A 24,380-nucleotide genomic window follows, 5' to 3' on the forward strand; every position below is an offset into this window, starting at 1 on the left:
TTATTTGCTCTGATAAAGAACAACAAATTAGTTTTTATCTTGTTTGGGAGAAACAAAGCCTTCATCTAGATTCAGATAGTGTTTAGGTAGCAAAGGTCAGAATGGTCGTCTTGAATCTTCCTACTGTAGTTCAAGATAGCATATGAAGTTACAGTATGTTTACCTCTTCCATCATTATGCATTAGATCACAGAGTTGTTTAAAAAGCTGCCTTTTTGTTAGTAGATCAGGTGCTACTCTTGAAATTCATGATACCTGATGAAGGATTAGTTAAGTGAATGATTTTCAACTTCATGAAAGCAGCTGCTGAGCCATCAGGAAAAGATTGCATTTCTTGACTTAAACATCTTTCGTGAGTGTGATTATTTTCATTTTCAGACTACTAAGGGCTTTGGGATCATTTTCCTGAACTTTCTGTTCTGTCTGGTTGAAATGAACCAGTCTCCATCATGATGATTAGCTTGACTGGCTGGAAGTCCTAAGAAAAGTTCCTTGAGCTTTTGGAGGGTTTTTCCTCTTCCCCAGAAGCTGGACTTTTCTTCTGGCTTGTACCTTGGCAGGTGGACCTTAGGGATGCTCCTGTAGCCTTTAGTCAGGTTGTACTCCCAGTGAAGCAGAGCAGAGGCATGCAGTGCAGAGAGTAAATTCCCTTCTGGTAGGGGTTGCACAATTAGTCCCAAGGGGAGCTGCATCTGAAGTGACTGAGGCTATGACTAATAAAAGGGCAAGCATCTCAGGTAACTAATTGGCTTGCCTATGGGTAATTATTTAATATGTTCTGCTACCACCCATGGCTTAAATCTCAGAATTGTTGCAGTACTTGGGAGGTAAATGTAAATAGTTTAATCAGTCTTTCAAAAGTCTGAATTGAAATATAATTGTAGCATGAATGTAGACATCTATCTTAATTGCAAGAAGAATGTGTAATTAAAAAACCTAACCTGGAGAAAATCTTTTTGAAGAATATTGTATATATCAGTGTATATATAGTGGAGTGGGGGCAATCCTTGAAAGAGTTTATGTAGCTTTTAAGATGACAGAACAAATATGGAACCCAACTTAGTTTACAGGTATGTTCCTTATGTTTTCTTTTGCTAGCAGTTCTAATAGTTATGATTTTTTCGGGAATGTAGGATTTTTCATCTCCCATTGCTAAGTAGAATATCTAGAGATTCTTAGGTTAAGGCATTGTGTGGGAAGTCTTCATAGTCTGGATCTAAGTGCTCATGTGAGTAAAAAAACTGGGATTGGTCTTTGTTACTCATTCAGATGAATTGGTAATGTGCATAATGTTCTTATGCTCTGACTGTTAATTGTAGCCTCATGTTTACTCAACACTACAAGGATGTTGTCTTAAAGCCATCTGCAATTAATCATTTTTAAAAAAGAATGATTTGGTACATATTTGCTACCTGATGTAAGAAATGTATTTTTTTTTCCCATTCTATTGACAAATGAAATAAATAAGCTGTTGCAGGACTCTTCTGTAACTCTGGAAAGTAAATGTACCTCTAATAGTTTATGATGGCTTGAAATCAGCCTTGGTAGAAAGCCTAAAAATTCCTGCTTCCTGTTGAAAGCACATTCAGCACACTGGGACACGTTTGTCTGGATGTAATATGTAGAAGGCCTACTTTTTTTATTTACACTAAATTTTCAGTGATTCCTGTTATTTCAAACCACATACACCCACACAGCTATGGTTACTTGGAATCTGTCTTGACTGGAATATATCAGGAGTAATTGGGTTGGTATGCCATCTTTTGTTGATAATTGGAAACTCTTGGATCTGACACAAGAAGCTAACAAATTCCCTGTACTTAGCCATATGTTTTAGAAGTTCTTGCAACAGCAATTTTCAGGTCATTTGTCTAGCTGGAATTCGAGCAGAAACATATGGCTACTGCCCATGTCCTGCCTTAGTATTCTAAAGAGTATTCTTTCATAACTAGAAAAGAGATCATTAACTGGCAAATTATTCATAGACCTAGCTGGAACTGTACCAGATATGCACAGAGTCCTGGAAGGCTATTTTGATACCTTATATTTGGAATTGTTTGGGCAGCGATGTTTCTCTTTTCAGTAAGACAAATGAAACACTACAAAGCAGTTCATCTCACTTAAACTGAACTGTATGGCAGCTTCACACAGTGTTTTTCATGTGTGATAGTGAATAGAAAAGAAACTTGCTAATAAAGAAATCATGGCTTTAGCTGTAACTTGATTCCCAATGAACTGTATAAAGCTATCGCTTATAGTCAAGTAATTAAAGTGCTCAGATGCATAGCAAAGATGACTGTTTTTTAATTTTAGTGGATACATCTGCTTTAAGACTGTTCCAGACTTCAGTTTCAGAGGGCCCTTTGTATAAAAGTTAAAATATTCTCTGGTGCCACCTAATGGTAAAATTGTACACTTGCTTGAAACTGAGAATAAACAGTGGGTACCCACCACATTTATTATTGCAGCAAGATCTGTCGGGATCAGTTCTGTGGCCTGAATACATATATGTATATATAGCAAAAAGATGGCTTCTGAAATAAATTGTTTCCAGTCAAAACATTTCACTGTCAAAGGAAAAAGTATGGTTAAACCTTTACTGCTCCCTTTAACTTTTAGCTGAACTGATCCTTATAACATTTGGATGCAAGCCTGAACCAAAACAGTTAGGTTTTATATTAAAGCTGCATTCTGAAACCTCTAATTTTGTAGAAGACCAAACAAAGAGCACAGTATGCAGCTCTCTTACAGAGATCTTAGATTTGTCTGGATTTTTTTTTTGTTGCCACAACTCTACAATTTGCTAGTCCCAGCTGACTTCTGGGAATCTGGAAGATCCCCCTCTGAAGATGGGAAATACAGCATGGAAATGTGGCACTAGTGCCACTCCTTTTGTACCACCTGTGTAATGTCTGTCTCAGAGCAGTTTGCTGTCTGCAGTTGGTAGCTGCTTGGTGACCATGCTCCTTTGGACATGCAGCATGCTAGAGGATGTGCAGGAGTACCTTGTGTCCAGCAGAACCAGGAACTGTGTGAGGCAGAAGAGGATGGAAGACAAAACTGATCCAAAAACTCTTTATGAAGCCTTGTGAGTTGCTCAGGAGGAAGGTTCTTATAGATGAATCGTGGCCTGGAAGGAGGCTTCTTCATCTGCTTGTAGTAATCCTTGGGAGAAATGGATCTGCACACTCCTGTGAAGGCTATATCTAATTCCTTATGTCCATTCATTCGTGATCGTCTAGTTTGATCTTTATTCATTTGCTTAAACAAACTTGAGCAGTGGGGTCTGAGCTTGCTTTCAGATTTACTGTTGTCACTGCCTTGCAATTGCAATTTATACATGCTTTTCCTTGGGAGGAATGCAGAGTTGTACTATGGGGAAGAAAATGTAACCTCCTACTCGAAACAAAGTAAAAATAGATGTGAATATTTTGCTCAAGTCTGCAGAGAAAGAGCTGTAATGGGACAATAATAGATATAATTCTTGATCCTTGTAAGAATCTAGTGGGTGGGACAGTGTAGCCAAAAGATGTTGCGAAAGAACTACTTAATTATTTCTCAGTCCTCTGGAAAAGAATGTTCAGAATGCATTGACTGATCAATTCTGCTATCACACATTTTCTGAATACCTGGTTAGGATGGAATTATCATTTGAGGCAAGTAAACAACAATGCCCTAGAGGCAATGAATGGTTTTATCCAAATAGCTGAAATATTGGATTTCCTGCTGACTTCTGACTCTCAGAAGGCTATTAAAAATAATGCAGTTATTAGTTACTCATCAGAACTTACTGTGCCCAGCATTGAAGGCTGCTCGCTTCCGCTCTAATGTCTTGTTCTAAACAATAGATTTACAGATGTTTGGCATGTTGTGAATCATCTTTTGTTTTCAGTCCTTCCAGGAAAAACAGTCCTTGCAAATAAAAATGACTTGGATGAATAGAAGTTCAGGTATCACTTCTAGAGAAGCTTAATTGCTGATGAAGTGACTAATTTGCTTTTATTTTAGCTGTGGAATAGTTGTATTTGGATTGGAAGTTAATCTTTGCTGCTAGTTACTCTCTTCTGGGGCAAGAAATCCCACCTTCTTTCTCACAGCTCTTGCAGATTGAGAATCAGTATGTATGAACAGCATAAATAAAGCAGAGATATAAGTAGCATTTTTTCCCATTGCATAAGCATGACTAGGGAGGAAAATATGGGTCAAATTATTTGCAGATGCAAATTGTTGTGGCTTCATTGACTTGCAGACATTTTAAAAGATTTTTGCCCAGAAGTGTATGTGCAAAGCACTTCTGATGGTTTGGCCAATTTGTGGGTTCTCAGTCTCAGCTGAGAAACTGGCACTGTGCTTTTGCAAATGTGGCTTTCATAGGATTGTGCCACACTACAAAACCGGAGTTTTTGGCACAGTTATGAAGCTAACTGCCTGAATACAAGTCTTTGTTGTTTTTGTTTTTGTTATTTTTTTTTTAAGTCAATCCACTAATAAAATTGTTTCCTTCTTTGAGCTGTAGATACTCATTCTCCCTGGATGGATTGTGGATTGTTGTCCTCAAAGGCACTGCTCACAGTCAGTGTTGGTTTCCTCTTCATTGGGATTTTTCTGTGTGAAAAAAGGTCCAAGAATCTACCAAGTTAAAATTTCCCCTGTATACAGTCAATATCCAGAACCCTTCTGCTTGTCTCTGTAAGGAAATCGTGCTCCTTCATAAATTTGTGGCTGATGATCCACTGACATGATGCTGTCTACTCCAAATGTTTAACTCCAAATGTTGAAGCTGGTCCTAAATTGTGATGTTGATTTCCCTCAAAGATACAATTAAACCATTCGTTTCCAACTGGATTGTGTAGAATAGAAGAAAGTGGAGGAAATCAACTTGTTTGTTATAGAGATTCAGCAGCCGAGGCATTAGATGAAACCTTGGCACCATTGCAGTGAGCATCTACTGTTCTGCTCATTCCACACCACTTATTTTAGCCTCATTTTAGGGGCATGCCTGCTGGAAACAGTGAGAGCCAGAAATGCTGTGTATGGTGTTATTTTCATTCTGAGGTTATGGAAAGCGTAACTCTGACTTGTATGCTTCTAGTCTCTTTTATAGCTATTTCAATGTCTTCTGAGTTGTTTTTGTGGCACATTTTTGTGCCCTCTGCTTACACAGCTTTCCAGTCAGGTGTCACCTGTTCTCAGCAGACTTGAATCCTTTGTTAGAGGCTGGCTGTTTTGCTAGTGGTGCTTCTTAGCCATGCCACAATGGCATGCCTATCCAGTGGGACATGGCAGAGAATTTTCTCTGCACCTGTGTGAGTAAAACCTACTCAAATGGCTGGCCTAAACTTCTTAATTAATCTGGCTTGCTGTACTTAAGTTGTGCAGAAGAGAGGAGCAGAATGGAAAGTGTTGTGGTTTAGCTGCAGCCTTCTCGAGAACGTGATCTAGGAATAGATGGACAGTGTGTTAAGTTCACTGTGGTTCTGTGTTTTTATTGAATGTACCTGATCTGTTAGGTAGAAAATCAAGATATTACAGCACTCTGTCTGAAGTGTACTGTTGTTGTTTTCAGAATCTTTCAATGGAGACTCAGATTATTTACTTAGAGTAATGGTCTTACTACAGACTGCATTCCGAGCTATCTTGCATGTATGTCCTCAGCTACAGGAATAGCAAAGCCTTGGGTTTATATGCTGGCACTGAATCTCCTGATCCTGAGTCTTGTTTGATCTCATCTCAGGACAGATTAGCTTTGTTCAAGTACTTCTGTAAGTTTGTTGTAGAGGAATGGTATTTCAGAGAACCTTCCTCAGAGCAAGAGTAGTACAGGAGCAGTGGACAGTTTCCCAGGGATGTCCTTGGCCAGAGACATAGGAACATCAGTTCCTAGAAGCAAATCCTCAGGTTCTGGTGAGGCCAGATAATCAGTGACAAACATTCCTGGAGCACCAGCACCTGACAAACTGGGGTCTGTGCTGGATGTCTGTCAGTGTCCCAGGGTGGTGGTGTGATATGAAGCCCTGGCAGAAGCTAAGTCCTCACTAAGAGCATTGCAGGTGAAAAGGGGCAAGAGCACTAAAGGACAAGATAGAGATGTCAGAGGGTGCCTGCGGTCACAACTTAGTGGGCTGAGTATGCCTGAACTTAGCTGTTTGTCCTTGGTGCTGCTGTATCTGATTTGTAGGATCTTTGACCTCTTCAGTGATGGCAGTCTAACTTTCAGAGGCATTGGAAACACAGGTGTTAGTCCTTCCAACAGATAACCAGGGGTTGTTCCTCAGCTGTCACTTCTTGTACCCTTTAGTTTTAAACTTAAAAAAAAAAAAAAAAAAAAATTAAGTAAGCTCCATGTATTTTCTCCTACATATTCTGCCTTAATAGTCTTACCAGCAGGATGCTTGGCTTGTTAAATCTGCTGAAATATTTGCTCCTGATAAGCCTTATCAAATAAGCCCTTTCCCCTTCTCATGCAGCATGACACTGCCCTCTTGTGCTTACAGGCCTGGCCGCAGCATGGTGTTGGTGTGCAGTCTGGGATGCTCAGCCATCTCCTCACAGCGTTGGCTGAATAAGTGACAGCAGCTTGTGCCAGCAGCAGTTAGCTCAGAGTCCTTTCAGCTCATCCTCAAGTTGTGTATTGTGTTTCTTTGCAGAAGAATTCAATAAGAAAGTAATGTTTGTATCTTTTAGTAAATGTAGCTGGTTTTTACAATGTTATTTCTTAATGTTTTTGACAGATTTGCCCAGGAAATACCTGCTGTTTTGCAGGTAACACATCTGCTGTCTGTCTTTTGTTACATAGCAGTGTTGACTTCTCAATCCAGTAAGTGCAGGATAGGCAACAGTTAGCACAGGTAACAATGGTTAGCTGTGTAGCCTTTGTTCAGCTGAAACTCCAAAGGTAAACATCTTTTTTTTTTTTTTAACCTGCTTGATGCTGAAGGAGTCTGCGGTTACCAAGTCATCCTTTTTTTTTTTTTTTTTTTTTTTTTTCTCCTAAATGCCAGAGAGCTTCCATTTCTTTAACAGTCCCTGAAAGCCTTTGGCATTTGAGGATCACTGGTTTGGAGTGTTGACAGTGCTTGTTATTTGATTTTTAAAGCCTTGTGCAAAAGCACATCTGGCCTGGATGTTTTGTAGCAGCAACTTTTATAAAATCTATCCCACTAAATTAAAAATCTAATAGTAATAAAGACAAAATGATGTATGTATATACATTAATACCTCAGTTCTCAGTCTCTGAAAGCAAGTCCAGCACTTGAGACTAAAATAGGAAGGCATATTATAATATGTTATTGAAGCTGGAACCAAGGCTTCAGAATCAGAAGGCATCAGCCAGAAAAAAAAGCCTTGCAAAGATACAAAGATAAAGTAGAAAAATAATTTACTTGCTCAAAACTGTGAAAGCATTCCTGAATCTATTTGTAGGAAGATAGTGAACCAATTTTTCAATAAGTGGGTTGTTAAATAATTGGGAAAAAGGAAGAACAAAAGATGATTCTTAATATCAGATAAATAATTCAAGGGCTGGTGGCATTTCTGAAAGTGGTGACAGTCACTGCTTTTAGGTAGCAATGTATTTTGAAGTATAGAATATGGATGAGATACTGCTACATTCTGAAGTTGTTTGGAAGCTTCTGGCAGTTGGATGAAATACTGGGGAGTGTTGAAGAGCTCCCTGCTGTGTTGGTTTGTCAGTGGCAGGTTTAAAAAGCCCATGTTTCCTTATGTCACAGACTGATTGCTGCTGCTTATAACTAGAGTGCAGGAGGTGATGTAAGAGCCTGAGCTGACATAGAAAGGAGAAGTGGATGTGAAGCCTGTTCTCTCATGTTATGTATCCTGCTCTTGGTGGCAGTGACTGCAGTTTGCTATGTGGGATGGTAGCTTAGAAAAGGAGTCCTTCCATAAAAATAAACATGGGAAGATATGCATGACCTTGGGCTTAGTTTTTGGCTGTGACAGGACTTGAGGTTACAATAGCTAGAAGCATGGAGATTGTGACCCACCAGGACACACTAAGAAAAATACTTTTGCCTGATAAAGCTGTTGAGGACTTAATTTAAGGGATCCACAAAAGCAGAGCATTGCTGTAATAATCTTCTGCGTGAAGAAGAGTCTATTTCCTACAACGCAGATTGAGAGGTGGGCAACATATTGGAAGACTTCCTAGTAGCTTAGGACAGACTGGACTGAAGGAACTGAGCTTCCCCTGAAATTCAGCAAGAAAGGTGCCAAAAAGTGTAAGAGGAATGTGCCTTGGGAAATGATTATGGTGAGGCTGCAGCAGCCCAACATTATTCAGATGAGAGAGAGAGAGAGAGGGTGGAAAGATGACAAATGGCTCTAAAAGCAAAAGGGCTTCTGGGTGTTGAGGGCAGGGAGCTGCACAACAAGCAGCTGGTAGGGGCAGGAGCACTGTTACATGGAGCCTTCGGATGCTGCAAGGATATATGTGAGCCTTTGCTACCAGAACAGCAGTGAACAAAGTGGCACCTGGCTTAGAACTGAGTGCCCAAGAGCTGCCTCATGGGCAGGCTGTAGGCATGAGTGAACTAACAGCAGCTGCACAGACTGGTGCACACAAGCAGAATCACAGTGGAAAGAGCAATGGAATGGAATATTCCCTGCTGCTGCTGGCCTCTGTGCTACAGACCATGCCTGGATGCACACGTGGGCAGTGTAGGTTGTTACCTTGAGGGCAGGCTGCCTGCTCTGCTTATAACAGATGTTTGGTTTTGGCAGAGCAGCACGTTCTTCTCTACAGCCCAACTGTGTCTCCTGTGAACAGGATTTCTGGTTGTAGAGAAATTGGGGTGTGGGGTGGTAGCTCCTGTGAGTGAGAACCCAGCAGCAGCACTCTCACCAGTTGTCGCTGCTCTGCTGATGTTATAGCTGGGGTTGACAAACCTGATATTTGCTAAGGAGTCTCAAGCTATTAAGAATGTACTCCATATACCATACTCTATTCCTTAGTAGAGGCATGGGTATTAGGCAAGGTGCCAATGTGCCTGTCTCCACTCAGTGATGTTTTTGTGATAAAGGTATAGAGGACAAAAGCAGGGGTTAATGCTCTGATCGGCTAAGGGCTGTAGATCAGCAGTATTTTGTATCTTCAGCAGTATCTTTGTAACTATCTTCCTGTTCTTCCTTTCTCATTATTCTGGTTAATAGTCACTTGTCAGACTAAGTTCCCCAGAATATAAATGCCTGAAGTAGAGGAAGGCAGAAGAAAACACTTAAGACTTCGAAGTGGAGGTGACTTCTGTTGCTCTTTGAGCTCAGACTGATTTTGGCAGGAGCGAAATGAAGAGAAGGCTTGCCCTAGAAAAATGCAATGCAGCTGCCAGCCCCTGTAATTAGCCAAAAGGCCTGTGGAGTGTAGAAGGAGGTCAGAACATGGCTCCTGCCACAGGGCTGCTCAATCCTGGATACTGCCAGCAGGAATGTAAAGCCTCGTCAAGGCCTGCACATTGCTGCTAATCACATGGAAAGGCCAGAACCCTTCTGGGACTAATGAGTCTGCTTATGGACAGGATGCACCATGCAGAGGCTGAGCAAACATCCTCTTTAGCATGATGTTATAAAGTCTTTGGAGCAGGAAATGTTTAATTGCTTGTCTATGTGCAGAGGACAGATTCTGTCCTTACTAAGTGCCTCCAAGCGTGTTTGGAGGTAATAATTATTCAGAATAAGCTACAACCTTGATCCTGGATAGCAAGTGAACTTCTGAAATGTACGATAGTGGAATTAATTGCTTGTTTTTGTGCAGTATAATTGCAGAGGAAAGGATTGCAGGCAAGATTTCTCTAGCAACCTTTGGGTCAGTCACTCTATTACAGCTTTTTATACATAAATTCCAGACCTGCCAACAGCATATGTGCAAAATATTTTCTGCTGATAATGGAAATTCAACATGTTTTCTTATGAAGACTTTTATTTTTTTTTTTTTTTAGTATTTTTCATACTCTTTCTCTTTTGTCATCTAAGGAAGGTAATCAAGGAAGCAGACAACAAAAAACATGTTTGTCAGGCTTTGTACTACAAATACTTCTTTCTTCTTGATATTTAAAAGGAAAACCACATTTACTTTTTCCTAAAGCAACACATCCATTGATACAGGCTGGGTTAGGGATGTCGAGATCAAGTACGTGACTCTCCGGAGTCATGCAGCGATGGGTGCGGCCTTGATAACAGAGGCTATATATTAAGAGAACAAAACAAAAACCTTCCCACAGCAGGATTCCTTATTTCTTTCCTCAGTGGGTAGCAGCACAGCAGTCTGTATGCTCCCAGCAAAACTGGATTCAGAACTAGTCCAGGTCCAAGTTTTAGCCCTTTTTAGACATTAATATTTTCTCTATAAAGATAAAAGTCAAGCTAGCATGCAGGTAATAGAGAAGGTATGTCAGCCTGCTTTTCTTGAGCTGTAGAACGGAGGCACCTTGATAACAGTTCCACAGACTTTATTTCCTCCATCCCTGTGAGCTGTTCAAGCAATGGGGAAGTTTGATTATTCCAAACCAGCTTGACTTGGGGAATTTTTCATTTTCTCATTAGCTGATGGACTTGCACACAGTGGGGAATTAGAACTTAAAAATAGTGATGCTCCTTGAGGGGTTTTTCCCATTTTCTGTGTTGTATTTCAGAAGCATTTTGGGTAACCTATCTAACTCATGAGTGCCACTGAGTATTTTATTTCTCTGTGCATGAATGAATTTCATGTTCATGATGCCTCAGTGAGGCAGCTGAGAAGGAAAAAAAAAAAAAAAAAAGCATGCAGGAGAAGATGCAAAAGTGTAATAATCTGAATTAAGATAATCCCTGTGCAGAATATTATGGCTTTAGAATATTTTTGTTGACATTTATTAAACTGTATGGGCTATGATATGGATTACTGTTGGTTTTGGAAATAGTCTTCTTTCACTCATTTCAAAGTGTCTCTGGAAGAACCTTCAACATTTTTTCCTTGTCTTCACAACTTTGCTGTGATATCTGACAGGGATGCCGGATGGCCCAATGAGATAAATGTCAAACAAGTAAAGTGTCCCTGCATCCAGCCCTTTGATAGTCTCTGTGGTGACAGCTCGCTGGAGATTTATGTCATAGAAATACTTGCACAGCACTTTCTCTGACTTGTGCCGAGATTCAGGTCCAGAGCACGTGTCTGTATTTCTCAGTTCCATCCATACTTGATCTTCTTCAATTCTTTTCTTGTACACACAGTACTTGCTCTGCTCTTGTGTTCCTAGCCAGGCAATGGTGACAGAGTTGCAAGTCCTCAGTTTACTGAAAGACTTGATTTTTAAGCTCTCTGGAAGAAGTGGGAATAGGAGCTTGTGGAAATGGGGGGAGACCTGCACTTTCACAGAAGAGTTGGATTCCTCTGTGGACCTTAGCTGCACCACGTACATGTCCAATGGCTTTCCCTTCAGTGACAAATACCTCAATCCCAGAATGTTTTCTGATGCCACTATTTTACCATTTTTTGTTATGTGAACCTGTACTTGACCACGGCACAACTGAAAGGCAAATTGTACTTTCTTGTGCCTCGCTTGGTACTGCAAACTATACAATTTTTGTTTTTTCCCATCCAGTACAACCTGAACTGTCTTCCCATCTTTAAGCTTCATCACTTTAGGTTCAGGTTCTTCTAGAGTTCTTGCAAATGTCCCAGTGTAAGCAGCACTGGCATTTGTGAGAAGATTAACAACAAAGACATCAAAATAGTATTGAGTGCTGGGACTGAGATCGGGCACTGTATAGGTGTTCTTGGTACCCATACATATCTGCCTGACTTCTCCACTGCTCACTTTGTTGATGATGCTAAGTTCACTGTCTGATAATATCATTACCTGCTGTGGTTCAAGAAGGTTTGGAGAGAGAGACAAAGCTAACGTTGGTGGCATTTTCATCCCAGAGAATCTGATTGCTGTCTCAGCAGCACACAAGCTCTTATAATTGTGCTTTTCATTAACTAGAAGACAGTACTGGATGCTTTCTCTGTGTTGCAAGGCAGAGGGACTGTGTTTCCATGTCAGAGTCACTGTTGTATGGCCAACGCCGATAACATCTATGCGTGGATCCAGTGGAAGTTCTGGATAGAGGTGCCCAGACGTTGTGTCAGTTGTTAAGTACACAGTGATGTGTGTGTCACGCTCGGTGGATAAGAACTCTAGCATATAAAGGGCAGACTGAGAAGACATACCCATGTAAGTCTCTACAGAATTTCCCTTGTAGTTGAAAATGGTGGATATCATGCTTGTAGCCTTCTGGAATTTTGAGATATCTTGTGCATTGAGATCACCTGCAAGAAGAAGCAGAACTGCAACATCTGCTTTAATGTATGTTGAACATTGCTTGGGTTTTGTTGTTCATATGTTAGGGAACATCCTGCTTCCTTCCTCCCTGAAAATAATCATAACTACAAATGCTTTTTGCTACTGGTAATTTATTGAAGTAAAATTTCAGTGACTTTTTAACAGTGCCTATTGTGATTTTCATAAAGGCTATCATTATAAAAACAACTTGCAAAAGTCTTGAACATTATGGTGCCTTATGTGCCTACAGTTTTCATCTCCCATAGGTTTCTCTTTGGACATTTTACTTCAAGGAGATTCATTTTCCATGAAAGGAGTTTTCTTTATATTAGACTTTCGCTGCTTTTTTTCTATGAAGAGAGAAAGCTTACTAATGTAAAGGAATTTTATTTAACTCCTTAGTTGAGTATGCCTGTCTGACAAGAACTTGCTTAGTGGGACCTCTCAAATTTCCGATTTTTTGGGGGGAATTAATTCCAGAAATTATTTAAAATAATGGAATTTCCTCTTAGGCTAAACTTTGCTTAATGCCTACTGTTGTGATAGGTGACATTACTTAAAAAAAAAAAAAAAGGCTGTATCTTCAGCACATCAATTATAAATAATCCAGAAAGTGACTGGTTGAAATGGCTTAAGCCATGGAGAAGGAGCTGAGACAGCTCTTCACTCAGATGGGCTGATTGGAAAGCCTGCTTCGTTTAATGCAGGGAGAAGAGGGATTTTAGACACTGCATGGAGATCAAGGGGTGCAAGCAACATTTTCCAGTGTGAAAATGTTGCTACTATCAGTTTAGATTCTTCACAGGAGACAAATTTGCAGGGAGAAAATTGGATAAGTGCAAAGAGTTTGTGAAGCAATCCATGTTGTTCTTGGATACTTTTGAGTTTTTGACTTGTATAGATGTGATTTTCAATCTACTTTGGCAAAATCCAGTGATCTGCAAATTTCACCTGTGACAAATTCCTCTGATGCCTGTTTATAGAAGGAGCAAGTATGATATTTAAGCCTGTAAAGAACTTTGTGTAACAATACTTCTTGGATAATGTATAATACTTGTAACTTATACTTTCTACAGCTCTTCTCAGGTAGGCTGAAGATCTTACCTTGTGCTGCTTTCCCAAGCAAACGTGCTGAAGCTTTGTGCACAAGTATGCTCCACTCAATGGGGACATCACAAGGGGTCACAGTTATTGTGAAAGGTACAAGGGCCGTGTCTTCTTCCAAAACGAAGTAATACCTGTAGATGTGGATATGAATCCAAGGAGAAACATGAAGAAATTCAGGTCTGTTTGACATTCACAGGAAGTGTACCTTTCTTGATGTGGACATTTCAGTGTGGATAGAAATGACTGCTCACTTTTGAGATGCATCAGTGCAACAAAATAAGGAATGTCTGGAACTTCCACCTGCAGGAAGAACATGTATTGTTCTTTTTTCTAATCCATCAGTTGTTCCTGGAGGTTTTGTCCACTTAGCACAGGCAGTATTTTTCCCTGGTGGATTTCAGTATATTTCAGGTGAATATTGCATCTCAGTACTTACGTGCTTATTTTGGATGATGAATGTGGTAAGCTAATTACCTTCTAGATAACCACTTGTTGGCTAACTCTTGGGTACATTTTTTTTCCCCTAGAATTTCCTGACTGGAGTTCCACAGTGACTCCCAGAGAGCACGCTCTCTCTTACCTTCTTGCATGTTTCGGTCTCCATCTGTGTAAGATGAAAATACAATGATTCTGATCAACCCTGAAGATTGTCTGTCACTGGCAATTTCAGGTAACTCTGTTCTAAGCAGTTTGCTTGGATGACAAAAGCTGTGGTGTGTTAGTAGTACAAGGGAGCATCAATCTACTCAGTAAATCTTTTATTCTTATTTACAGTGAAGTCTTGCTTCCTGTACCACCCATTTTCTTTCTGTTGTTTCTGTAAACTGTATACAGCCACAGGAAATGTTTGGATGCTGGTAGCTCACTCTGCAGTTAAATGTGGACAACTTATTTTTGTTTGTTTGTTGAAAAGAAAACCTATTTATTATGAACAGATTACATCAGCATAAAGGTCTGCATTAATTTCAGGGATGTGGCTATTTGTTTGGAGTTGACCTTCACTGGAAGCAGCTTCGCATTCTCAAGTCTTTTATAAGCCAAATCTTTTCATCTTTTGGTTTCCTGTCTGTGTGGTTCTAGGCTTCCTAAGGTTCTTACTTGATCATGTGAAACTGAAGGGTTTTGTTTTGTTTGTTTGCCTGCTAATAGGAATTTTCCTATTTATGTCACAGAACAGTGAAATGTTCTGTTCTTTTAGATCTAAATGCCTATTTTCCTTTAAAAGGAAGAGCTAGTTTTGCTTTTTTCTTCTTTGTAAGCATGTCACATTATATAATATGCCATGTTTCAGTTTCTACGCAATGAGTGTTGAGAGAACAGAAGTTGTGAAGCAGGGGATGAACCAGATGGCTCAATATTCGTCAAAAACTGTATGTGCTGTTCCACTGGTCAAAGGATTCTGATTAAAACACCTGAAGTTCATCTCTTCCTGAGCAGGCTAATTAGTTTGCCTTTCCTGTTTGAGATTATCAGCTGTAATATCTACATTGTGTGTATGTTCAGATATGGTGGAAAACTGCAAGTATTTTGAGGATACGAAGAAATTAACTTCCACATGACACTCATATTTGATCTTAACAGGCTTATAGTATTGTTCAACTAAGACATCTCTAGTATGCAGGATGCTAATAGATGCTTTATTATAAGAGAATTCTGCATGCATTTTACTGATTTTGGGGTCACTATTGTGCTAGATAAAATTCTTGTCTTTTACAGTTGCTGTGGGGAGGCTGATGTTTCTGTGGTTCAGAAGCCAGACTGATTATGCAGCAACTGATTGCTGTTGGAACCTGCCAGTTCTGTAACAATCACAGAAAGCTGCCTAGAGAGAGGGGGGGTCATTCTAGATTCTGGGCAAAACAACAGTGTACACTGGAAGGCACCTGTACTTCACTGGTGTGTCAGTAAAGTCAGTAGACATGTCAGAGCTATGCAGGCACACAGCAGTTCGTGACTTGGATTGTTAGCGTGTGGCTGCTGGTGTTGCAGGAAAGTACATGAGAAAAGAATTGACTTTGTGGCTGATCTGTGCTTACCTTTTAGGGATATCCTTCAGCAGATGAACTGTAGTTTCCTTACCATCAGCAAGAATCAGGGAATGGTAGAAGCTGAAGAGACCACTCTCGAAGCTCTGTTGGGAACTGGTAGTGGGTGCTTTAAGGGAATGACACAGGCAAGCAGCCGTGAGAAGGCAGAGAGGCAGATAAAACCAGACACAGGACATCTTCAGTACTGTGAAGAGAAGTGGAGGTTGTTTTAAAGGGGAAAATGATCAATGATGCTCCTTTTATTCCTCTAGTGATATTTACTGTTACAGCAAGCCAAGCATTTGAGCAACAGTCTTCAGATGGCTAAATTGCTTATAATTCAGAAATATTTTAAACTCTGCAAAGATTTAATGGCGAAGCTGCTGTAAAGTCTTTAACTGTAAAATTACACATATGCAGTTAATGTGGCAAGGTGCAATATCAGCCAGAGAATAGCTTCACTACTGACAAAATGAGTGGAGAATAAAATTATTTTTTTCCCTGCTTATAGAATTCATTTAATTCAAAGCTGAGTTATCCATAACAGAAATGTGACTTCTGAACTTAAAGGGTGTCACTATACTCCAGACATACCTTCTGTCCGAGGTCATCTTATTTTTTTAATTCACACAGATTGTAAATCAGTCATGGCAATAAGGACATGTGAAGAAGAGGATCAAAAGAAGTTACTCAGGGCTGGATGAGATCCTGTTCCATGAAAAGTGTTAGATTCTGATAACCAGCCCTAAACTGGTTCTAAATGGATTGTAAGTTTTTTTTTGTCTATCTACTTTGGAAGATGAATGTTTTACTGTGGGGAAGGTGGACAAATGTAGCTGGATAAATCACTGTGCATTAAACATGTCTTTCATAACTGTGTTGTTTCCAGGCCATTGCTACATCTGCTGCTCACTAGAACCATAACAACTCTATTTTTTTAACCATATCAGGTATCAAAAATCATATATGCCCATCTCCTTTTGCAAAGAGACTTAATTGTCAGCTTCAAACATTTGAAAGAAATCTAAGCTGCTCAAGTATTTCTAGAACTTGCCTACAAAAATGCTGATGCTGCTTGAACAGTTGTGTACATTGTGCTGAACTATGCAGATAGGAGGCTCCAGATGAGAACTTTTGGTAATACACTGTTAACATCAAATTATTAATTATTCGTGTGACTTTCTCCTCTCTGCCACATCCTGCTTCAGAAAAGGAAAATACACAAGTGGAAAAGGTATAAAAGTGAAAAAGGTGCAGACCTTTAAAACAGGTGGCAGTTGTAGTTGAGGATTTGGAAAGCTACGGGAGCTCAGTTTTGTGTTTGTCTTGTTCTTGGTGGGGGGAGAGGTAGTATTTTGTTGTATCTTACCAACAACAAGAAGTAGTAAAGATCCTGGTTTTATCAGATTAACAGCCAGGGATAAAAAGAACATAAAAAGCAGAGCATCAGTCCTTTGTAACATTTGCTTTAGATCAGCCCTTTCCTTGTCACGTTTGCAAATGAGCTTTTGACTTGGACTAAATCAACAACTCAGCTTCTGCCTGGAACAATTCATCTGAGTCCATGAAGGGTCTATTTCAGTTGTAAACCCGTTCAAGATCGTCACATTTAAGCAAAGCAATGAAAGCACTGTAGACTTTCATGTACAAAATCTTCATCAGTGATTCTCAAATTAATGTATATCTTTAGTATTGGTGAGGCTATTACAATGATCACTACTAGAACATTTAAATGCCTTATTTAACATCCTAGTAGGGTTAGACTATTCTTTTCTTTTTTGTCAAAGTCTCTTCAATATTTTTTGCATCTGGCTCAGTGAAAAATTAAACAAATGTCTGAACAAGTTGAAAGAAAATTTGAAAATATTTTTTAATTCTTTAGCAGAGCTTCCCTTATGACTCTGAGGCACTTCTTTGCCACTTGCTTCTTATTCCATTCTAACTATAGCTTAAATAAAACCCCAAATATTTTTCTTTACCTTTGTCGGTGGAATCTGTTTTGCTCTTTGCTTTGGAGAGGATTAAAAAAGTCTGTTTACTGTTTAACTGCCAGGATCTTGCACACCACTCTGATACTATAGCAGCTCAGCTTTTCTTGTCCGGGAAAACAAACCAACCAAGTGACCAACCAACCTATAATCAGCTTATCCCAAGGAGAACAGCATCCTAAATACCGTTTTCGCTCAGTTACACAAACACTGTACACTCAGGCTCTTGGAAATACATTACACAAAAATACTGTTCTTACCTATTGTGTTTCTGGCCAGATGAGCCCCAGTTCACTCAATTTCTTTGCTGAAAAAGCATAAAATGAAACATGGAATTCTCAGATCTCTGTAGACAGATGAAAAACAAAACTGCACAACCAGTTTAACAGGACAGAACTGTTTTTTCCATATGGCTCTTCAATAGGCATCGTAGTTGGATTGCTTGCCGTCTTTCAAGGAAAGAGAAACAGTTTTGATATTTAGGTTAGGATTTTTCAAAGGTTATTTTCAACTTGTGTAATTCTGCAATCTCCAGACCTCTGGCTGCTGCTCTTTCTGTTCTGGAGCTCCTGGGGGACTGTGCACCTTCACCCGTGCTTCACCCGACCCCAGGACCTGGCTCAGCTCACTGTCAGCAGATGCTGAATGCTGGAGCACTGAGCCCAGCCTGGCCGGAGAGCAGAGCAGGGCTCTGACAGAAGCACAGGGAGGGGGGGAGACAGGGAGAGCAGTTAACCCTTATTAGTCCACAGTTCTGGCCAGCAATGGGCACACTAATTGCCTCCAGAAAATATTTGGCATTAGACTCTTCATGGAGCAAGTCCATGGGACTTTCTTGCCCTCAGCAGTGAAGCTGTTCAGGATTGTTTAAGAGCTGCTGTGTTTAGTTTTGTTGTTTATGGCCCAACAGGTGCTGACTGGCTCACAGAAGGGAGGGAAGAAAAAGTGTGAGAGAATACTCCACATTTTTTTTGAACTGGTCTGGAATTAGCAATCCTTTGAAGCCTGTCAGGAATTATTGAACAGAGCTGTGCAGGTTTCTTGGCTTGCAGTGGCTGTGTAAGAAACTCCAATGGTGTATGGGCTGTGTTGTGGCTGAGGGTTCATGGGAAACTGCTTTCAGCCAGATAAAGAATTGCTTCTGCAATTGGGGCTGCATAGCAGCTGTAGGGAAGCCTTTGTCACGAAAAGGCCTACTTCTGCTGTGTGAGAGTGGGACATGCTGCTTCTGCTCACTGGCTTCTGGGCCTGATGTGTCAGGAGAGGAGAACTGAGATGTCTCTGCACAGACTTTATCTACTCCAAAGGACAACCCTGGAAAGTTGCGTGAAGTAATCTGCAAGGTAAAAAGACAGAATGTTAGGGATGTCTTTTATCTGTTTAAAACTGAAGCTGCTTGTTTGGTGTTTGAACAGAGTGTTTTGCAGCAGCACTTTGCTCTTGCCACCCCGGGTTGAAGATGTATCATTTAAGCCTTGCTAAGCCTAAAAATTCCATGAGGAGAGGGGAAGCATAAAGAGGTCTCAGATTCTGCATAACACAGCCCAAAGAAGACTTAAATTTGCTCATCGATAGGTATAATGGAGAGAAATATTTATAGTGTGTTTACTATTTCTGTAGAATATGGCAGGGTTAATTCTATTTTTTTCAGCGAGAGTTCCCTATAAATGTAGTTGAGCAATGGGCTTGCTGAGCCCATTTGTTTTTTTGTTGTGTTTTTTTTTTTTTTTTTTTTTTTTTTTTACAAAGGGACAGCATGTAGGAATCTTGGTACAGATGCTCCATGATCAGAATGTTGATGCTGTGGTGCTGATGAGGAACTTTGTAAGATGTTTAGACAGCTAGAAAAAGCAGAACTGAAAAGAAAAAAAAAAAACATTCAGACAACAGGATAAAGAACTAATGGAGATGTAAACACAGCCAGAAGCAAACCATTCCCCTGAAAAAAAAAAAAAGAACATGAGAGAAAGGTGCTGTGAAATTATTCAATGACTTCCCTGACTGGGTGTTGTGGAAGAGGGAAATGTAGGTCAGGTGAGGTGCATTGAAACAAGCATGAGAAAGAGTGTTAGCCATAATGTAAGTATGGGGATTGCAGCATATGTTTTGCTTTGGAAGGACTTAAGTGGAAGTGGACAGCAGGGATTGTTAAGGAGTAACTGGTGGTGTTAAGTAGGAGGATCTTGGGAAAAAGCTCAAGAGCAGATGTCTCTGATGTCTGGTAAATCACCAGTAAATACAGGCACAGTAGATGGGTTTATTATGCAAGAGATCAGAAGGGTAAGACACACTGTCTTACCCTTGCAGAGCTTCCATGCTGCTGTCAACATACTCAGAGCATAGGTCAGCTTCCAGGGCAAGCAATGGGCATCTTTCCATTGTTTGTTTTATCTGTTTTAAGCCAAATGCCCAAAGGAGTACTCTGTCTCCTGCTGAATAGTATGAACAGAGCTTTCAGGAGAAAGAGGCTGACAAGGTGATATAGCTATGGAGGTATACCAGTTCCTCAGTAGTTTCTCATGCTTCCCATATATGTGCTTATATGCTTTGCTGGAGCAGGATGTACATTGGTGCATCCAGAGCTTCACTCATATGGTTTCAAAGGAAAAAAACAATATTGTCTACTGGGAAAGTAAGAGGTAGACTTATGGTCTATATAGCTTGAGTGAACTCAGTGGCGTTGCAACAGGGATAAATCAACCACTCATTAAGCATAAAATTGGTACCACAGATTTCTCAATAGGAAAGATTAGTCTACAATGAATCTGTTGTGCTTCAGAGCTGAGGAAATAACTTCAGGAAGGCTGCACAAGAGATCCAATTGTTGTCCTAACCCTGCTGGCCATCAATAAATGCAGGAGATAGCCACTTTTAACATCTAACATGTGAATTATACTCTTTATGTAGTAGCCCTGCTGAAAGATCAGTGATGCTAAAAATGATGGAATTCTGATGGAACAAGAAGTCTAGCTTGAAGCTCTCAAAGACACATCAGGTGTGTATTTCCAGGAAGAGCAGTCCTGGTAAAGGCTCCCACGAGGCAGAGCAGCATCCTGCAGTCCCTGGCAGCTGTTTCCAGCACTTCCTGCCTGCAGCAGGTTACTTTTTCTGTGGATGCTTTACAGAAGGCTGCTCAGAGTGCCTCTAGGAGACAACCTGCCCAGCCTGACCCATGAAGTTTACCATGTCTTTGCATTTGGCACAGGGAGAGAAAACCTCACCACAGGTCTTCCTGGTGAGAAATTGTTCACGCTGCTAGCTTGTCTTTGATCAGGTTGTTTTCATCAGAAAATGCAAGAGATTAAGGTGTCTTGTTTCTTCCCCAGTACAATGCACTGGAGCGTGGTAATAGGGCTGCTTGGGATTCCCACCACAGCCCATCTGCATCAGGCCCTGGCTGTAGCCCAGGCTGCTGCGTACACAGATAGCTTTCTTGTGTTCCCAGCCCTGCCCCAGGAGTTCTATTTCATGAAACTCTGTAAGCACATTAAAAGTGCATGGGGAAATAGAAATCTAATCTTTCAGTTATGAGACAAGTAATGTTCTCCTTTCCTGTTCTTCAGATGCTCACATATGCCTATGTCTTTCAAACATCTGATTCAAAATTGATAGTCTTTTGGCTCTCAGCTACGTACCTGTCTAAAAATACCTCTTTAACTAGCATTAACTCCTGTGTTCATAGTTCTGACTGGAGGCAAGCAGCTATGGGTGTCTGACATTTTTGTACATGTTCTGTATTGGATCTGCAGGGGAAATTATAGCATCTAAATAGCTTTTGCATTTTCCATGGCTGCAAGTAATAATCTTTTCCTCTTGGCAAAAGAATCTCACTTGTCCTGATGGCTATCAGAAGCGTGCAGATTTCTTTAAAAATCTGCTTCCAAGTGGAGGGATTGTCAGAATCACTGCTTGATAGCTACCAGAACTAATAGATCCTTGAGAAGTTAACATACTGCTGGTTAATATTACTGCTCAGAAAATACCTTCTTAGGCATGCAGCTGGGATCCAGAAAGGAGCACACCTTCCTTTGAAACTGTGAGAGAGAAGCCTAAGCAAAAGTCTGGATCTTCAAGCATGGTGAGGTACAATGGTGGGGCAACTGCTTCTATTTCTTTCAGGTTTTGCCAATCCTTGGCAATGCACAAACACTCAGGGGACCGTCTGATAAGGAAAGCCCTGGTCTGTTTCTATTTAGCAGCATTAATAAAGCTGGAAAGACGGGGAACTGCTCCTAGGTGAAAAGTGGACTTGGGATTTTTTTTTTTTTCCTGCAGCAGGAAATGGGTTGTCCCAGCATTGAGTGTTGATTTTACAGGCTAAAGAGTCAGTGGCCTGCCACATTTTGGATCCATAACCCCTGCTTTGGCATGCCTCTGAGTTCTCCATGGGATTATATAGGGGTGATAGCTGTATATGCTGAAATTCCAGATGAGGATTTTTGCTTAGCAGTCACTTTCCAGGGAACAAGATACTGCTACTTTTTTACTTGAAAAAGTAATTTATTTTTTTCCCAGTGATACTGTAGACAGTCTTGAAAGGAAGGTCTTTTATTAAGAAGTTATCTGAAAATATGGAAACATGATTACCCTTCATTATTGTCTCATATTTTAAGTGTGATTGTAACTACTCAGAGGAGTCCAGAGAGAAATATTATATATTGTATATGGGAGAATTTGTGTGCAAGGCTTTGTTCTTGCAGGATGTGATTGCTTCTGATGGTACTATATCCAATTTATTGGGGGAATTCCTTATTTTTGCGTTTCTCCACAAATGCAAATATTGTGCAATAGCAAAATCGGGTCCCCAGCCAGGATTCAGTATTACACTAACAGCTTTGTGAATTAAAAAAGTATTGAAGGTCCTGAGCTGCTATTTTCATTTCCTTTTCCTTTTGCCATTCCCTCAGGCTTTCAGGATTTTAGACTGAGACCTGTCAAATAAGGACTTTTAAAGCGGTTACAAAATTCCCTTCAAGACATTGAAGTAACTGTTTGAGCAGGTATGGAATCATGGTGTGAAGTTGTCAATTCAACCAAGAGCTGCTGAATTGAGGAAGCTACAGAAAGGGAAGGAGTCGTACTGTTGATAATCAGTGCGCTATGTTAATAGGGTAATCCCATATTTTGTTTTTAGCTGTGGTCTTGTTTTTTTTTACATGCCAAAGGATTAATCTCATATAAATCAGACTAATCCGTCCTTACAAACAAGGAACATCCAAGTCTTTTCTGTAACAGGTTCCCAAGTGCTGGTTTAATTCCTCTTAATGACAAGCTGTAGAGCAGCAGGTAATGTTAGCAGCCAGACTCTGCTCTCAAATCAAACACAGTTCTGCTAAATTTCTCTTTTCTGGAGGAAGAGTCCGTGCTTGTCTTTTATTCCAAAAGATTTTTACAAACACTTTCAATCTGGCCGTGAGGCCTTTCATCTCATAGGTACTGGTTTTGTTTTGACCATTTTGCTTTCTTCTTGGGCACCTGGGAGAGCTCCTTCTTCCGCGTACGCATGGGATTTTCTACCTAAAGTGCAGAACCACTTATCAGAAGGATGCAATCATTGGTCTTTGCTCTGTTTGTCCTAAGGGTCTGCAGCAGTTTGCTTTCAAGATCTCCACCCAAGTACCTCGTATAGTGCTGATGGGAAAGCATGATTTTTCCTTCTGGGTCTGTTCTGAGGCAGCCAATAGAGAAGGAGTTAACTGCTGTCCTCTTTTCTGCTGTTCCTGGCTGGAGTTGCTGGCATCCCATCTGGTCCAGGCTGTCCGAGTTCTTCCAGCTGTCTCTGGGGAAGGTACTACAATACCCAGGAATTTTAACAATCCTAAACAGATTGGGGCCACATATGGAGCAAAATGATGAGATTAGAAGAAATCCAATCACATTTGCCGCTCTGGCGTTACGTTTTTAAGCTTTTGGGATCAGGCTTTCTGCTCAATTATGGGTATTTTACATGCAGCAGAGATAAAGTTGTACCGTTTATCTCTGCATCTTGTCCCAATAGGACAAATATCCGTTTTAGTGTTTCATTGTAGGAATGTAATGAATAAGTTAGTGTTACATCTAATTAAATGTGCCACTTTTGTCATAAATTATCATAGCGATGCACTGTTTGTGACAGCCATAGTTATACTGCAGAGGAGAGGGGATACAAAATGTGTACAGAAGGGGAAGAATAATCCCTATGCTGTGTTTATTCTGCTTTGATTATTCTAATGGTTTGGGATTATTTTTTCTTTGCAGCTAAAAGTTGTTAGCTATTTCGTGAGAGCTTAACAGTAAGAGTTTGTCTGTGGAACAGTTTTTTACAAAAATCCATCACTGAGCAAACCCTTGGTGCTCTTTGTGCCATCTGCATCTCTTGATACCATCCTCCTTTGTGAGACTTAACATCCCAGTGTGACTCAGCTTGTTGCAGCAGCCCTGAAATCTTGTTATTTCTCTTACAATCCCTGCCTGAGCACAGAGCACCACTGAGTTTGTTCCAAGGAAGAGTTCTTGTGTAGGAATATCTTTGTTTTTCAGTAGGCTTCATGGGCTTTTATCTGGTGTTGAGCAACACCTACAGAGATGATAGAAGAGAATGGAGGTGGACAGAAGCACACATTCAGTTGCATGGAGAACTGTCCTTGCACCTCCATAGGTACTCTCTAGAGCAGTCTGGTGTCTGTTCTCAGTGCACCTCTGCTGTGTTCTGCTTCAGTGCTCCAGCATCTCAAGTGCTGTGCCTGCCCCAGTCTGTGCTTCAGTCCACCTGCTCCTATGCCTTCTTGCCTGCTGCCCCTTGTTTATTTATTTGTTGTGGGATTGGTAAATGCCTATGCTAGGGCACAGGAACACAGGTCTTTGAAGACCTGTATGTGGAGGGCCTTGTAAAACCAACACAGCCTTTTGTCCAGGGGCAAACCTGAGAGGTCAAAAAATTGTAAAAGGGTCTCTTAAGGAATCTTC

At 40.5% G+C, this 24,380-nt stretch overlaps 1 protein-coding gene and 1 long non-coding RNA gene across 4 annotated transcripts in view; one reads left to right on the forward strand and one right to left on the reverse strand.

The window, feature by feature from the left end:
• LOC128078090 (uncharacterized) overlaps positions 1 to 24,380 on the forward strand; it is a 30,191-nt gene that overhangs the window by 101 nt on the left and 5,710 nt on the right. Inside the window, exons 1-6 of one of the 3 annotated variants that reach the window (XR_008205291.1) lie at positions 13,497 to 13,597; positions 13,948 to 14,090; positions 16,081 to 16,214; positions 21,427 to 21,513; positions 22,343 to 22,435; positions 23,016 to 23,223. This is a non-coding gene — a long non-coding RNA (uncharacterized LOC128078090). Of the gene's footprint in view, positions 1 to 13,496; positions 13,598 to 13,709; positions 13,832 to 13,947; positions 14,091 to 16,080; positions 16,215 to 21,426; positions 21,514 to 22,342; positions 22,436 to 23,015; positions 23,224 to 24,380 lie in introns of those variants that run through there. The other 2 variants (XR_008205292.1, XR_008205290.1) reach the window with 2 other exon arrangements.
• Positions 9,169 to 18,087, reverse strand: LOC128078088 (protein NDNF-like). Its single transcript, XM_052677978.1, has 4 exons — positions 17,696 to 18,087; positions 15,457 to 15,652; positions 13,418 to 13,551; positions 9,169 to 12,300 (listed from the first exon to the last, which is right to left on the reverse strand). Exons 2-4 carry the CDS (start codon positions 15,642 to 15,644, stop codon positions 10,949 to 10,951), a joined length of 1,674 nt encoding a protein of 557 aa, XP_052533938.1. The 5' UTR covers positions 15,645 to 15,652; positions 17,696 to 18,087; the 3' UTR covers positions 9,169 to 10,948.

Source organism: Tympanuchus pallidicinctus, unplaced genomic scaffold (assembly GCF_026119805.1).
Source record: "Tympanuchus pallidicinctus isolate F22 unplaced genomic scaffold, pur_lepc_1.0 scaffold16, whole genome shotgun sequence".
NCBI classification, from domain to species: Eukaryota; Metazoa; Chordata; class Aves; order Galliformes; family Phasianidae; genus Tympanuchus; species Tympanuchus pallidicinctus.

Bases quoted from the DNA above. Each gene is read 5' to 3' on its own strand.
- LOC128078088 (XM_052677978.1), bottom strand. From the start codon at position 15,644: ATGTCCTGTGTCTGGTTTTATCTGCCTCTCTGCCTTCTCACGGCTGCT. The intron at 13,552-15,456 runs GTAAGCACAGAT...CCACATCTACAG, and splicing joins CTGAAGGATATCCCTAAAAG to GTATTACTTCGTTTTGGAAG. The intron at 12,301-13,417 runs GTAAGATCTTCA...TTCTTCTTGCAG, and splicing joins GCTTGGGAAAGCAGCACAAG to GTGATCTCAATGCACAAGAT.